The sequence below is a fragment of the Marmota marmota genome, unplaced genomic scaffold, assembly GCF_001458135.2.
Source record: "Marmota marmota marmota unplaced genomic scaffold, marMar, whole genome shotgun sequence".
NCBI classification, from domain to species: domain Eukaryota; kingdom Metazoa; phylum Chordata; class Mammalia; order Rodentia; family Sciuridae; genus Marmota; species Marmota marmota.
In genome coordinates this window covers 6,805,375-6,821,210 of record NW_026000196.1, presented here as the reverse complement: position 1 = coordinate 6,821,210, position 15,836 = coordinate 6,805,375, and the positions used below count along the sequence as shown (strand labels likewise).

At 35.9% G+C, this 15,836-nt stretch overlaps 1 protein-coding gene and 1 long non-coding RNA gene across 5 annotated transcripts in view; one reads left to right on the top strand and one right to left on the bottom strand.

The window, feature by feature from the left end:
• Ntrk3 (neurotrophic receptor tyrosine kinase 3) overlaps window positions 1-15,836 on the bottom strand; it is a 329,603-nt gene that overhangs the window by 15,315 nt on the left and 298,452 nt on the right. For 2 of the 4 annotated variants that reach the window (XM_048790285.1, XM_048790290.1), the window contains 3 exons: window positions 9,099-9,140; window positions 4,356-4,514; window positions 1-1,087 (listed from right to left, as the gene is read on the bottom strand). The exon at window positions 1-1,087 is cut by the window's left edge and continues 15,315 nt beyond it. In XM_048790285.1, coding sequence (XP_048646242.1) covers window positions 902-1,087; window positions 4,356-4,514; window positions 9,099-9,140 — 387 coding nt within the window. In that variant the 3' untranslated portion in view covers window positions 1-901. The remainder of the gene's footprint in view (window positions 1,088-4,355; window positions 4,515-9,098; window positions 9,141-15,836) is intronic. The other 2 variants (XM_048790284.1, XM_048790286.1) reach the window with 1 other exon arrangement.
• The window catches only part of LOC125612488, a 79,722-nt gene that overhangs the window by 30,243 nt on the left and 33,643 nt on the right, over window positions 1-15,836 (top strand). The window lies entirely within an intron of this gene.

Genomic DNA, 15,836 nt, shown 5'->3' with positions numbered 1-15,836 from the left:
TTTTTTTTTTTTTCTTCTGTGGTTAAGTCCAGAAAGTCCAGTTCTTTAAGTTCAGAAGATAGAATGACACATCCCTTTCAAATCTAGGAAGGAACTTGAGCATGCTTTACATCCAAGTCTGCTCTTGAGTGGTTTTGTGGGGGAGATGTGTGTTCAGTGTTTACCCGTAGGCGCCATCATTGATTCCCAAAAGCATAAGGACTATACTTTGTAGAATGGACAAATCAGAAAACTGTCCTGAAGTGGAGGAAAGGGGGTTAGGGCATGGAGGTAAAGGGCAGGGCCAACTTGAGGGCCCCGGTCTTCCAGTGTCATTTCCTTGCTGAGCACAGTTGTAGTCTGCGCATGCACCTATACTGAGTTACAGGAGTAACACGCATGTGCAGCAGTAATTGATTCCACCCTGGCTCCTCCCATCCCAAAGTGAAGATTGTCTTTCTACGTGGTCCAGGTTTCCTGCTCCAAAAAGCCAGAGCTGAAGAAGCCCTGGCCACAGCTTAAGTCAAGGGAATTTTCATTTGCGTCAATAATATTTAAGATTTTCTGAGTTGTTTGAAGTCTTTATAGTTTTCTGTATCAGCAGCTTCTCTCAGGATTAGAGAAGGTATTTATTTCTCTGTAGATATAGATACATAATTAGATATATAAATATATATATATATATACGCCAAACTGCCTTACAAGATTTTTTTCATTCTTTCTTCTTTCTTTCCTCTTTCTTTTTCTCTCTTTCTTTTTTTTTTTCTTTTTTCAGTGTTGTATGTGTAGCAGGCACTTGAGTTTATATGAAGATGTTTACTTCAGTCAAGGATGGAAGAAAGGAGTTGTGAGGTGGTAAAGGGAGATGTGAGGCAGGGAGAGAGGAGGCAACAGAGTATGAATTCTTGACCACCAGCCACCACTAGCCGAGAATGTCCAGGTAGATTGGGGTGGCCTTCCCCAAAGCATGGAGGATTTTGTAGATCTCCTTGATGTTCAGCCGTTGCTGTGGTTCCCTCTGCCAGCACCCCAGCATGATGTCATACACCTCTTTGGGGCACACTCGGGGCCTCTCCAAGACACGACCTTGGGTAATACACTCAATGACCTAAAAGAGTGAGGAGAAAAATGAAGTTATATCCAAAGCCCAGCCTTGGCCCTGTGGCTTCTACCCAGCAAAAGGCAAGGACATCATAGCTCAGCTTCAGTGGAAAGCCCAGGTGCACACAAGGCTAGGCTGATTTTTTTCATCTCTCTGTGTATGGGCTGGACAGGGGCGCAAAGGACAGCAGGATGGTGGAACCCATTCCTGTCCTTTATATTCTACCTCTTGGACCAGGTCCACCTGGACATTGACTCTCCACATCCACATTCCCTTTTACTTAATTCTTCCTGAGCAGTCTTGAATTTCATCTGAATTGACCGAGTTGGGTTCATTTTTGGCTTGCTTGATGAGATTGACTTCTGACCTGTCCTTTCCCCTTTTTTGAGCCTGTATAACATTGAAATCACTTAAAAGCACTCTGCATTCCTGGCCTCTGCGTGCCTACCTTTCTCTTAGCTTCTTGGCCAACTCTCCTCTTGGTCAAAGCCTCTGTGTATATCACCACACTTGCCTCTGAGTGTACATTCCTATCTGAGCGAGGTCCAACCTCCCTTCTCTTTTGCGTGCACCCATGTACCTTGTGTCTTTTAATGTCTTTAATGCTAGGTCTGACTGATTCACCACTATCTGTTGGGTAGCAATGCAAGTCAGTTCCCCCCAAGGGATTTGATCATCCTTGAATGTAAAGTGGGAAATAAATATCTGCCTTGACAACCTCCTAGGAGTGTTATATTAAGGACAAATGAGATTAAGAAAAGAGACTGGATGGCTCTACATACTGAGGCATTGACCATATGGAGAAGTGGGAAGAGAACAAATAATGCATGGCTGGACCAACCTCAGCAGGCCACTTTAGAACTGTCTATAATTTGAAGTTCATTTCCCATTCCTCAAAGACATTTTTTTCCTTTGTGGTGCTAGGTATCAAACCCAGGGACTCACATATGCTAGGCAAGTGCTCTACCACTGAGCTACATTCCTAGTCCAGACACTTCTTCACTAATGCTGATGACGTGTATTCTCAAAGTTTCATCTTCTAGTTTGAAGGTTAATTTTAACTTCTCTCTCATTCTACCACCATTAGCTTTGAGCAAGTTGCTTACCCTGAACCTCAGTTTCCACGTTTGAAGATTGGTAGTATGATAAAAATACACAGAATAATCTCTAACTCAGTAGCTGAACAAGTGCTGTTTCCCTTCTCTGCCCCTGTTCCCCTGTAGTCAATTGTGCTAGAGAACTGCTTTATTTTTTCTTTGATATCTTCCCATGCTGCTTAACAGGGTCTTGTCCTGGGTTTTGTCTCAGGTCACTTTGACCTGGAATGGGCTGTCAAACCATCATTGTGTCAGAATCCTCCTGGTCCTATTCACCCTGGAGACTGCAACAGTTCACAAGGCTCATTCTTATGCCGCCACTGATTAAATTTCCTTCTGGTAGTAGAGCCCCATTTCCACTTCCTGTAACCGTCACTTCCATGAAAAAGAATCCAGTTGAAACTGCTACAGCAGTTGCTGATGCTAACATCAAAAGCACTCAGTAGTGTCTCTCCATTATCAGTAACTGCCAGTGCCTGGCTGCTGTAGTGGGTGGAGGCTGGGAGGGGGCTGAGACAGGAAACCTGCCTTCAAGGCCATTGCCTCACCAGGCAGTCTTAGAAGACACCACAAACACCCTGTTAGTTACTATGAATCGCTCAGTTACCCAGGACAAGTTTTCTGCTAAGGCCAACAATACCTTCATCCAGAGCCTCTCTTTTCTCTGGCTACCAAACTACATGGAAGCTGTGTTCAGGTGCATGCTGAGCACAAGTACCTGAAAGTTTTCATGTGTGCTCCGCCCAAGGAAAACATTTTTTTTTTGAAGCACCGTAAAGAATATGACATATTCTCTTACCTTATTTTAAAAGGTTATACAGTGTTTTGTCCTACTTTGGGAAATGTGGTCAGGCCCCACTGAGCTTCTGAATAGTAAGATATTACAGATTTAGAGAAATGCCTTCTTTTCAGTCTTTGAAATTCACTTAATTAAGTGGTCAGGACATAGGAGAGCACAGATGAATATAGCTTTCAAGAAGAAAGAAACTGTCTTGAATATAAAATAAGATTTCAATACTAAAAGGTCCTAATGTTTACATTTTCCCAGAAAACAGAAGACCATAAAAAGAATTGCAATGTATTATAAGTGAGCTGGGTTGGGAGACAAATCCCCTTCAGGTCTATGAACTATACTGAATCCCCCACAGGCAACATGGCTCTGGTCTACACTCAACTGAGAAGCATCCTGACAGGTTTGGAAGCAGAAGGGTCCTGTGACCACAGCCCAGGCTCTGTCCCTGCTCCTGGGGTTCCCACCTCCAAGGCTGTCTACTCCAGGATTCCAAACAATCTCCCTTCCTTAGTCCTGAATCTCAACAAGTGTTTCTGTGAAAATTATTAAATTTCTACAGCTATAGTGCTTAGGAAAGTGCCTAGTGCTAAATGTGAGCTATTATTAAAATTCATTCACTTGCATTTTTATTGTTATTTAAATTAAAATTATAAAAATATTGTGTGTTTATTATTATGCTTACAGTTATGACTTATTTTATTCCTAGAAATTCACACAGCACTCTCTCCATTATATGCACTTGACTTTCTCAGTTCACCATCTTATACATCGTTGGGGCTGGTGTGCCTAAAACCCTTGGGGACCCAGATTCCTTGGGCATACCCGGTAGTAGGTATTTCCACAAGATGGCACAATTGAAAAACTCATCGTTGTTCTTTGTTTTCCTTTCCTGTCTTGGTGAAACACTTGTGATTTTTAACTGTAGCAGAACAAATAAAACCATGACTTTTATCTCCATTTAGACATCTGATTTCATGCCCTTTTGACAATAATACTATATTTCTTATGGCTACAATTTTTCCCCACTCTAAATCCCACTCCCTTTTTCTTTTCAAGTACCAGGGCTTAACCACTGAGCCATATCCTGAGCCCATTTTTATTTTTCATTTTAAGAAAATGGAAAGGGTCTCACCAAGTTGCTTAGGGCCTTGGTAAATTGCTGAGGCTGGCTTTGAACTTGCGGTCCTCCTGCCTCAGCTTCCTGAATCACTGGGATTACAGGCATGTACCACCACACTCAGCAAGCTTCCCCCTCTGCTTACTTATGTCTACATCCATTCTGCTGGCTCCAAATCCCAGCTGATGTTTTGTACACTATGGCCAATTCCTGGCCTGAGCTACAATCTTTCCCCCAATCAAGATTCCTGTGTGCCCCCCTTTTTACCTCTGTGTTTGAGAGCTGAAACCATGGCTGTTTTCCATAGGTGAAGATCTCCCAAAGGATCACCCCGAAGCTCCACACATCACTCTCTGTAGTGAACTTCCGGTACATGATGCTTTCAGGGGGCATCCAGCGGATGGGGAGCATAGTGTGTCCTCCCACCTAAAAAGGGTCAAGACAGAGGCACAGAGAGTGACCAGATGACCAGAATCAGTCACGTCTTTCTGTAAGCTTCATTTTAAGATACAATCTCTTCCATGCATCATATTCTAAGATGGCTACTACTTGATGCAACTTGTATCAGAGGGTGAGTGGAGACACTGACATCTGAGACTAAAACACTGGAAGCAGCTAGAGTAGCAGTAAGAAATAACACCTGAAGAAGGTAGTTTCCTTGATACTAAGTGTGAAGAAAGACCACAAGGTGATCTGAAGTGAGAGAGAAGGTTTCAGAATCCGGTGCTACCATAAAAATCTTAAAATCTTCTAGAGGAAAGTCTGCAGAGTCCCTGAGCAAGCTGCCCAGTATCAAGTATTTGCAGACATCAAGTTAGCCTTGTTGGCCAATGTGGGGAGGGCACAATGTAGTCCACGGGCATCTCATAGGTAAAACCCTGACTAGCTCCTACCTGTCAATCCTAAATTTCTTACCACATTTTGGGATTTCAAGCCAAGGGACAGGGAAGTTCCAAGAGCATGGAAAAACCACATACTAATAAGATATCAGTGGACAGAGGGAAATAATGACAGTTTTTAATAATATCTCAAAAGTCAATAAGGAAGACAGTCTTTAATGCGGCCTAAGAAGACTATCAGCCATTTGTGGATTTACTGATCTGAGGGCAACAGAAAGCCACTAACAAGAGCCAACATTCAGGGTATTTTTTTCCTTAAAAGGATGTCAGGGAGAGCCACGTTTCCCAGCAGGTCGAGAATATTAACAGCAGTGGAAGAAAATTCACAACATGTTTTAAAACTCAGGAAGTAACTGCATCATTATTAAATACAGATTCAAAAATTGGAACATTGGCAGATACATGGAATTTGTTGATGCAAAAGTGCTTACTACTGATAAAAAAAGAGTTCTTTATAAATGTACTGATAAACAATTAACTCAAAGTTTTTATTTCTGAGGTGGATGAGCTAGAGGAATAATAATAATGAACATTTAAAGAATGATTTTGGAGATGGGCAATCTTGTTTCTCTAAAGCGAAGTCATGTTTGCCTTATCCACTTGAAGTATTTTAGAAGATAACAGATAATAAGGGTTTGCAGAACAGTTGTTTTCAACCTGGATTTTATAATCAGGAAAGGTCTATATCTGTTTTAAAAACAACTGAAGATATTTGTTTCAAACAAGCAAAGACAGAAATTTTACTACACACAATCCTTCATTAATAAAGCAGAAATTAATTGAGGATATATTTGAAAAAAAAAAGAGAAAAGAATCCAAGATAAATAATGACTTGGAACATTACGAATAATACAGAGCAAATAAGCTACAAGAATGCAGCTTAAATTCAAATAACAGTTGCTAATTTGGTAGTAAAAGGTAATACTACACTAATAAGGGCTTTCTATAAAATAGAGAAAAAGTAAATAATAATACCAATAATGCTAATAGTACCACCACTGTTACTACGAACATCTATCTGGAATGAAATTTCCATATAATTTCAACCATAAATGCATAAAAGAGTATATACAGAAAAAAATTAAAAGCCTGATAAAGGAAAATCTGCAAAGTCCCTGAGCAAGCTGCCCAGTATCAAGTATTTGCAGACATCAAGTTAGCCTTGTTGGCCAATGGGGGGAGGGCACAATGTAGTCCACAGGCATCTCCTAGGTAAAACCACAATTAGCTCCTGAATTTCTAAATTTATTATTTAGAAAGGAGGGGAAAAGCCTACAGATACTGATCAACGGTTGATTATGACAGTTTAAATGTGCTTGCTAAAGTTTTAAAGCAACTTCCAGAAGAATAGAAGTACACACCTAACTTCCTAACCATTTTCAAGAAAATAGAACCAAAATCTTTAATCAATACCAAAAAGACTACAGAAAGAGGAATAGCAATAGTTAGACCACAAAATAAAAAAGAGGTTTAGAATTATTACTGTAGACAATAAGTAAAAACAGGTTATAATACCTCTTAAGTGAGAGAAAAATTAAGGGTTAAAAAAATCAGGATTCATGTTATTTAGAAAAGTCATATCTAAAATAAAATCGCAAAAAATACTAAAAATAAAAGAAAAAATACAAGCAATAAAAGAAAAATATAATCAACCTATATATGCATATACACAAATATATAGGCATATATTGTGTATGCCTATATATGCAAGTACAAACACATATACTTTTGTGTATACGTATATACATATATATGACCAATAATATTACTTTTATTGATTATTTTTATTTTTCACATGTGTATATAAAAACAGACTTCCAAATGTCAGGTATAAGTTGGAAAAAAAGTAGTTTGTATCATATTTGCAGTATACTTAATACTTAATATCATATTTAAAGATGGAAAAATTTACTATTTTGGTAATCATGAATACTATGCTCCATTTAACATAGCAACACTAAATAAAATATGTGTGTGTATACAGTATACACACACACACACACACACACACATATATATATATATATATATATAAAGTAAAATTGGGCTATAAACCAAAACTAACAAACCTATCATTATAATGGAAAATTAAAACACTTCTTTCACAAATTAAAATATCAAAATGACAATATAGATGAAAAGACATTTTTTAAATATGAATAATGAGTTGTGATGGATAAATATGTGGTGTGATTGTTTACATCATTCAGACTCCTTAAAAATAATTACCTTAAATTAAAATATTTATAGAAACCAACCACATAATAAGCCTCAAAGAAAATCTGAAATTCTAAGAGAAAAAGATAAAGAATAAAAACAAAAATCATTTTCTTCATCAAATAAAACAAAATAGAAATTAACAACAAAAGTTTAATTTTTTAAATGGTTCTCTTTGGGCAATTAAAAACCTAATAAAGAAAACATAAAAATAAAATTTAAAACTATATATTATAATATTAACTAATGTCCTATTCATTAAATCCTGTGGAATATAGTGAAAGTAATTTGGAGGGGATAATATAGCATCTAAACACTATTTAAAAAATAGTTAAAATATAACTAAACTAAATAAGGATTCAAAGTAAAAGACAGAGAGACCTAAAAACAAACATAGGAAAAGTAAAAGGCACTAAATAATAAAGCCAAAATAAAATGAATATGGATCAATTGGTATCAAACAAAACAGAGTAAAACAACCAACCAAAAAGGGGAAAAGAGCAGACTCGGTCTGCACAGTCAATTGCTAGTTCTTTCAAAAGTTATATAAATGTATGGCAAGGTTAATAAGGGATACAGAGGAGATAATTTGAAATACAACAATAATTTGAAAATAAAGATTCAGTGACTGAATCTAATGTTTACTAGAAATCATTAATGAAATGTGGAAAACATGAATATAAAAAACATTATAATTCTAGTAAAAACTCTATACATTAAAAAATCATAGGTTCAGATGGTTTTATGATTGTATGATTGAGTTCTACTACCATTTTCTATCTTATTTATATTTTTCCAAAGCAAAAAAATGACAGAAATGTTCTCAAACCACTTCTGTGGCTTGAATATTTCTTTTTTTTCCATTGCTATTTTTTCCTTTGGCTTGAATATTTCTGATAACAAAATCAGTCAAGCTTAACATGTAACCTTAAATACATAAATACAGATTTTTAATCTATGTATGTATAGAACTATCTCTGTTATGAATAGTCTCCAAATCTGAATGACACATCAAATCAGCAGCAAATCACAGAATTCCCACACTATAATTGAAGAATGTTTATAACAGAAATGCAAGAATGCATCAACATTAAGAAATCTGGTTTAATTTACTAAATGGAAAATAAAAGAAGAAAAACCATCCTTTGAGAAGATGCCAAAATTTTCCAATGCCCTTTTGTGATTAAAAGCCCTAATCCCTTAGTAATAGAATATAACTTCCTTTATTCAGCACACTAAATATCATACTAACTGATAAAAACTTAGAAGCAATTAAAAGTATTATAGACTTAATAAATTATCCAGATATAAAAGGATAACACATGTCAGTAGCAATGACTTCAAAATGCACTGGAAAATAAAATTATTTGTACAATAGCAACAAAATATTTAAAACCCTGAGACATAATCCTTAGCAGAAAATATACAATTCTATTTAAATAAAAGTATTGAAAAAAACAGAAAAGACCTAAATAAATTAAATGTTTTATAATTCCCTCAAAAAGAAGACTCAATATCACAAACGTCTCATTCCTCCCTCAAAGTAGTCTAAAAGTTCAAAACAATGTAGATAAAAACCCCAATGGAATGGTTTATGGAAATCAACAACATGAATCCAAATTCATCTAGAGTAGTAAATACTTGATAAAAACTTGTTAAAATTAGAACAATGATGGAGATTTGCTCTATGAGCAAAATATTTTATTGAACTATGTAATGAACACATTGTAGTTTGGCATAGGGATAGACAAATTTATTAATGGAACAAACTTGAGAGTCTAGAGGCAGACCCATATGTAAATATTGGAGTTTAATATATGAAATGATGGGTTAGTAATTAAAGTGTTGGGACAATGAACTATTATTCATTAAGAAAATACACTTAGATACCTACCTCACACCATATACAAAAATCATTTCCAGATGGATTAAAGAGCTAAACATAAAAACAAAACAATAATAATATTAGAAGAAAACTTACAAAAGTATTTGTATAACCTCAGGAGTGGAAGGCCTTCCTACATAAGACATATATGTTCAAGAAGCCATACAGGATAATATTTTGCAATATAGCTTATTAAATTAAATACATTTGCATGGCACAAGACAAAATAATCATAGTTAAAAGACAAATGAGAAAATATTTGCAATTATGTAACAAACAAGGAATTAAAAAAAAACATATAATACAAAGTACTCCTTCAAATTAGTTAGCAAACACAACCAACAGAAAGAAGAGTAAAACAGACAAACAGATGATCCACCAGACAGCTACCAATAGCCACAAATGTATGAGGAGATGCCAATTAAAACAACAAGAGACACATTTCTGAATGTCATTTGAGAAAAATGGAAAAGGATGTATGTTATCTGGTGCTTGAGGGATATGAGAATTAGTCTTCAGTGCCACTGGCAAGATTGGGACACCTTTTCTGAGAGCAAATTCTTTTAGAATCTGTTCACACTAAAGGTATAAGTGCCTTTGACCAGCAATTCATTTGTAGGTGTCTTAGGAAAAACACTTGCTCTTGTAGGTGCTAATATTTAATTGAAGACATTTATTTTGTTGTTTTGACGCGCAAACAATAGTATTCACTAAAGGTATATTCAATGGTTAAAAAGGAAATGGCAGAGCTATGTGTACTGATATGTAAGTATGTCCAGATATATCAAACGAAAATGCAAGTTGCTAAAAAATATATTTGAGTATTCTCATTCCTATAAAAATGGATATATGCATACACAAGCAAATATATAGTACCGTGCAACTTGACAAACACATAGAAAAAGGTCCTGAAAACTAGTAAACTGGTGGTTTTCTCTAGAGATGGAGGTGAGAATGAGTAGAGACCAAAGGAAACATTCCAGATTTCACTGTCTGTATTTCTGTACTGTTAGAAATGTCATGATGATCATGTATTACATTTGAAATTTTAAAAACAATAAAAGGAAATAATAACATGAATAAACAGAAACCAGTAGACCAACTTTAAGTTCTACATCAAAAGATAAGTTTTTTTAAAAAATTATTTTTGATAGAATATTATAGAATGATTTATTGCATCTGATTTCTTCATTAAAGAAAAAAGTAGCAGTCAGAAATATAGGAACATTACCCTTGATGGACAATTGTGAATAATGGAGTCCTCCAAAATGATGCTGGTGTATGTGTCATTTGATGATTTTTATTTACAATCCAGAAGATGTATTACAAATTGAAATCTATAAGTTTACAAAAAGGAGAAATTCAAGTGTACTGGATATAAATTTGATGAGCTTAAATGTTTGGACAGAAAAATATTAGAAGGGTATTAACTGGTCACAGGGGAATCTTGATAAGATTCTCGCCGAGCAGCACCAGCAATGTGGGCAAAGTTTATACTGTACCCTTCCAGGAATGAACTAAAATATTTCAAGAGGTCTGTGATACGACAAAAACAGCAATAAATTGGAAGTTCAAAGCCCTGGATTTTGATCTGACTTTTGACAAGCACTTAACCTCTTTGAACTTCAATTTCCTTATCTTCAAAATGGGAGTTAAACAGCAGTCCTGCCTAAGGTGATATTAGGTCGCAAAACCCATGAAGTGCAAAGGCGTACCCACAAAGTACAGTAACTACTCATTGTGTGTTTCTTTACATGATATATGGCAGCATAACAACTCTCATTTCCTAGAGTTTTCTTATTTCATGTAAAATTCAGTGCTGCTTTCCTTCCAAGGTGACCTCCATCATTCTCCCTCATGAAGAAACCCAGTCTGGGAAAGGTAGTGTTCAAACATTTCTTATAAAAGTTATTGACAAATATCCCCATGATAAAACCAAACCAGACATAAGTTAGCCAAAAATCAGTCTTTGTAATAAGAACAATATGAGTTAATTAATAATGAGTTCTGGACACTGCATACTGCATTCCTTATTCATACAACATTTTCCAATAGACACCTCTACCATCCCTGTTTGACAGAAAAAGAAAATAAGGCACCTTTTCTAAGCATTGAATAAGAAATGTTAGCCAATGATCTGAGATACCTTAAGGATCTTAAGGTAAGCCTTGAAACAGGAAGCGTAAATTAAAAGGCTCAGGAATAATTCTAGCAATAAAATAAGCACTTGGAGAGAAGCAGGGCTTTGAGTTGCAATAGGAAAGACCCCCATGCCTACCTTGAAGGATGCCTTCCAACACCCTCTTCCAATTGTTCCAACCTCACACACAATCCCAATGAGGACAAGAGATACAAAACTCTGGAAGGACTTCTGCTCAAGAGACACTTTGCTAGTGCTAGAGGGTCAGGATGCTCAGGTTGTTTAGATGTCTGTTTGGAGGAATTAAAGGGTTATATAATCTTAGCACAAGCTCTCCTTTCTGTTTTTGCCTAGCCAAGACCGGGTCTAGCCAGGATTCATTAGGGTCTTTGCTCCTTTGAATTACCAGGCATATTAATTCCAGAGTGCAACCCCATTTGCTGCATTATTAAGTCTGTTTCTCAGAAAAATGACCAGTACAGACATATTGGGAGCCAACCTGGAACAGAACAAGGGAGTCTCTATTTCCATAAAATTGCTTTTATGTCCAGATTCCATGTATGAACACCAGAGGCACCTAATCAACTCAGGCTTCAAGAGGCCCATTCAAAGGTCAACCACAAATCAAGAAATTGTAGGGGAAGGTCATATAACTTCTTCAAAATCTAGTCAGATCTGGAAAACCAGTTTCTGAGACCTCTGGACCTTCTGCCTGAGCAGAAGGGCGGGTACTCATTGTCCCTTGAGAAGGGAGTGCCCTTGACCTCTTGTCTACTGATATTTTACTAAACACTTTTGACAAATTTGCTTCCTGCTTCAGTTAGTCTGCCAGATAAGATACATGATGTCTACTTAAATTTGAATTTCTGATAAACAACAAATAGTTCTTAGTATAAGTATGTCCCAAATATTGCATGGGATATACTTATGTATTTTTTTTTTGTCTGAAGTTCAAATTTAACCAGGCATTCTGTATTTGTATATGTTAAATCTGACAACACCAGATTTCAGACCTATATATCAGGAAATGGACATTATGCTCCCAACACAACCTTTTTATTTGCTGGGCTCTCTATGCATGTTTCTGCCCTTCTCCTTGTCTGCCTTCTCCCTTGTTCTAAAGAAGACTGCTTGAGCTAGTGCACTATGCAAGCAAAGCTCCCTTCTCTCTCCCCCTCTACTGTCCCAGTCTCTTTGCCTGTTTCTCATTAACATCTTCCTGGATAGTGCCTATGACAGAGAGAAGCCTGTGCCAGAATTTTCCTCTATAAACACACTTCTGCTACCTTCTAGCTACAGATCCTTGGGCAAATTATTTGTCCTGTCTGGGATTCAATTTTCTTATCTGAAAATATGACTGGTAACTGTAATTGGCTCCTAGGATAATTCACCCAATTATATGTGCCTGGTATGCTTGTTTAAAATGCAGATTCTTAGACTGTACCCTAAGCCCAATGAATAAACCGGAGGTCATCAAACTACGACCCATCTCCTGCTATTGTAAATAAAGTTTTACAGCTGAGACAGGAGGATCACAAGTTCAAGACCAAACTCAGCAACTTAGTGAGGCCCTAAGCAACAGTGAGACCTTGTTTCAAAATAAAAGTGAAAAAAAGGCTGGGGATGTAGGTTAGTGGTAAATTGCCCCTGGGTTAAATTCCCAGTGCGCGCACACACACACACACACACACACACACACACACAAAAGGTTTTATAGTACACAGTCATGTTCATCCATTTCCTTATTGTTTAAAGCTATTTTCACACCACATAGGCCAAGTTGAATGTTGCAAATAAGAGCATATTAATGTTATGAATATGTACTATCTGGTCCTTTACAGAAGAAGTTTATGACCTCTGAATTAGACTCAAAGGAATATCAGGATTGGAAGCTATAATTTTTTAATTGACAGAGATAATTTTTGTTTTAGTGTTACCAAAATCTTAATAATTCCCTAATTTCAAATATGATTGATTACACCTGACCAGGTATCTGGAGTCATGATCAGATTATAAATGCTATTGTGTGCTTTCTACTACAACACAATAGAGGTAAAGGATATGTAATAGTTTAGATATGAGGTGAAACTCATATGTGACACAATGCAAGAATGTTTAGAAGAAAAATGATTAGAGAGTTATAACATAAGCAGTGAATTAATTCTTTGATATGGATTGACTGGGTGATAATTGCAGGCAGGTAAGATGTAGCTGAAGAAAGTAGGTCACTGGGGTTGTATCTTTGGGGTTTATATTTTGTCCCTGGTAAGTGATATATATTCATTCATTCATTCTCTCTCTCTCTCTCTCTCTCTCTCTCTCTCTCTCTCTCTCTTCTTTTTCTCCCTGTCTCTTTCATAGTTGCCATGTCCTGCTTTCCTCTGCTACCACCTTCCTCCATGATATTCTGTCTCTCCTCAGGCCCACAGCTATGGAATCAGCTGACCATAAATTAAATCTCTGAAACCATGAGCCACAATAAACTTTTTCTCCTCTAAGTTGTCTTTTTCAGGTCTTTCAATTACAGCAATGAAAATTTGACTAAAGCAACATGTCTGTATTACTTTTTTGTGATGTTAAGCCTGATCAGTATTCCCTCGAAAAAAAGATATCCTACTAGGACATACAGAAAGCAGTTTTATCTTAAAGTCATTTGAAATAATTCCTTTGTACACAGGTGAAGCCAACAACTTAATACAAAATTCGTCTTTTTTGTTTCATCTTCCTTTTTAGTTTTGTAATTTTAAAATTTTTATTTTGGATTTGATTTATCATTTTTTTACGCCTGTAAAAAAGATAAATAATGCATTGTTTCAAAGTCAAAAGCACAAAACAATGTACTTTCAAGCAAGATCTAATTTCCTCTCCATTCATCTCATCCTCATCCTAAAGGAAACAACTTTGTTTTTTTCCTAGTTTCTACTTTCATTGATTTCTATACAAGGAAATATGGATTTAGATTCATTTACCTGTTCTGTGCTTGACTTCTCTCACTGTTGTTCATTCATTCCTTGTATGGCTGTATAAGACGGACTCCGTTGGCATGACAGTGCCAAAGCTTTCCCAGTCCTTCCATATTGTCAATAGGAAATGCACTGGTTTTGTGTTTGTTTGGTTTGGGTTTTGGTTTTCACTGTTGGGGATGGAATTAAAGGCCTTGTGCATGCTAGACGCTAGGCAAGCGCTCTACCACTGAGCTACACCAGCAGTGTTGAAGTATACTTTATATACATATCTCATATTATTTTCCCACATCCTAGAGGAAGAGCCATAGTTCCAAGGGATAAAGCCTAGAATTCCCATTCTGCATAATAGGTGAGAGATGGAGCACAGCGCCCACAGGAGTGGTTTCTAATCAGGGTCTGCAGAACTTGGAGATACATGAACTCTCCCTAGCAAGTATGCAGGCAAGGTTGTTTTGAGGGATTCTGCAGATCCTTGACTCTCATATGGATTTTCTTTTCCTAAAATTGAACTTAGAACCCCCTATGGTCTTGCAATTACTCTGCCCAATTACCACCTCCCCTGACTCCACACACACACAGCACTCTCAGAGGGGAATACAAATTTATCACTTTTTCTAAACCTCAGGAGTGAAAACCTACAGAGTAAAAAGGAAGGAACACTATGAAATATTGATGCAGGAGTTGAAAATGAGTGTCTCTAGTGACTGGGAAACAAATATTTTGGCAAGTCAAGTAATCTTTGATTCATTTGGAACTACCAAAGGGGGAGCAAACCTAAAAGAATTATCAGCAGAAAGATTAAAAATAATGTTTAATAAGAGACCAATACATGATTTTAGGCAAATAAGTAGGTACTACTCCAAAGAAATCAAGTCTCATTTCAATTAAAAAAAAAAAAAAACCCTTCCTTTCCAATCTGGTTATTGTGAACAACATTTCTTAGTTTTTACATCAACAAAAATGAAAACAAGGATGAAATTGATGCTGAATCTTCATTAATTTAACAATAAATAAAATTAATTAATGAATTCATAGAGTAATTGAAAAATATGACATGTTTCTCCATTAATATTTTACTTCTTATCTTTCATATTAATCAAAAGTTGTGCTATACATTAATATTATTTTGATCAACTGCCTATTTCTGTGTATTACTAATAATTATATGATACTGAATCCAAAAAGAAGCTCTTAACATTTAGAGACTTATGGTCATTGGACATTAAAAATTAAATTTAAATCTTCATACATATTTTTGTCACAGTAAATTATAATACAGTGGCCAATAAAATGCTTTCAAGCATAAAAATAAATTACATAATAATAAAATTCAGTGGGATAACTGGAATGGAAATATAAATTCAAGCAGAAAAAGGAGCCATGTAAAACTGACTGTTTAAGAACTTGTTCATGTGTTTAATAGATGATGTACCAAATTGCTCTGGTATTTAAAGTTCATTAGATACATTAAAGGAATGATGTGTTTTTTTTAATGTCAATGTTTACAATATTCTGGAAATGGCATTATTTGCAGCTATTTAAAAATATGTTGAAGATTTTCGATGCCAACTTAAAATGGGCAAGGAGTGTGTGTGTGTGTGTGTGTGTGTATATATATATATATATATATATATATATACA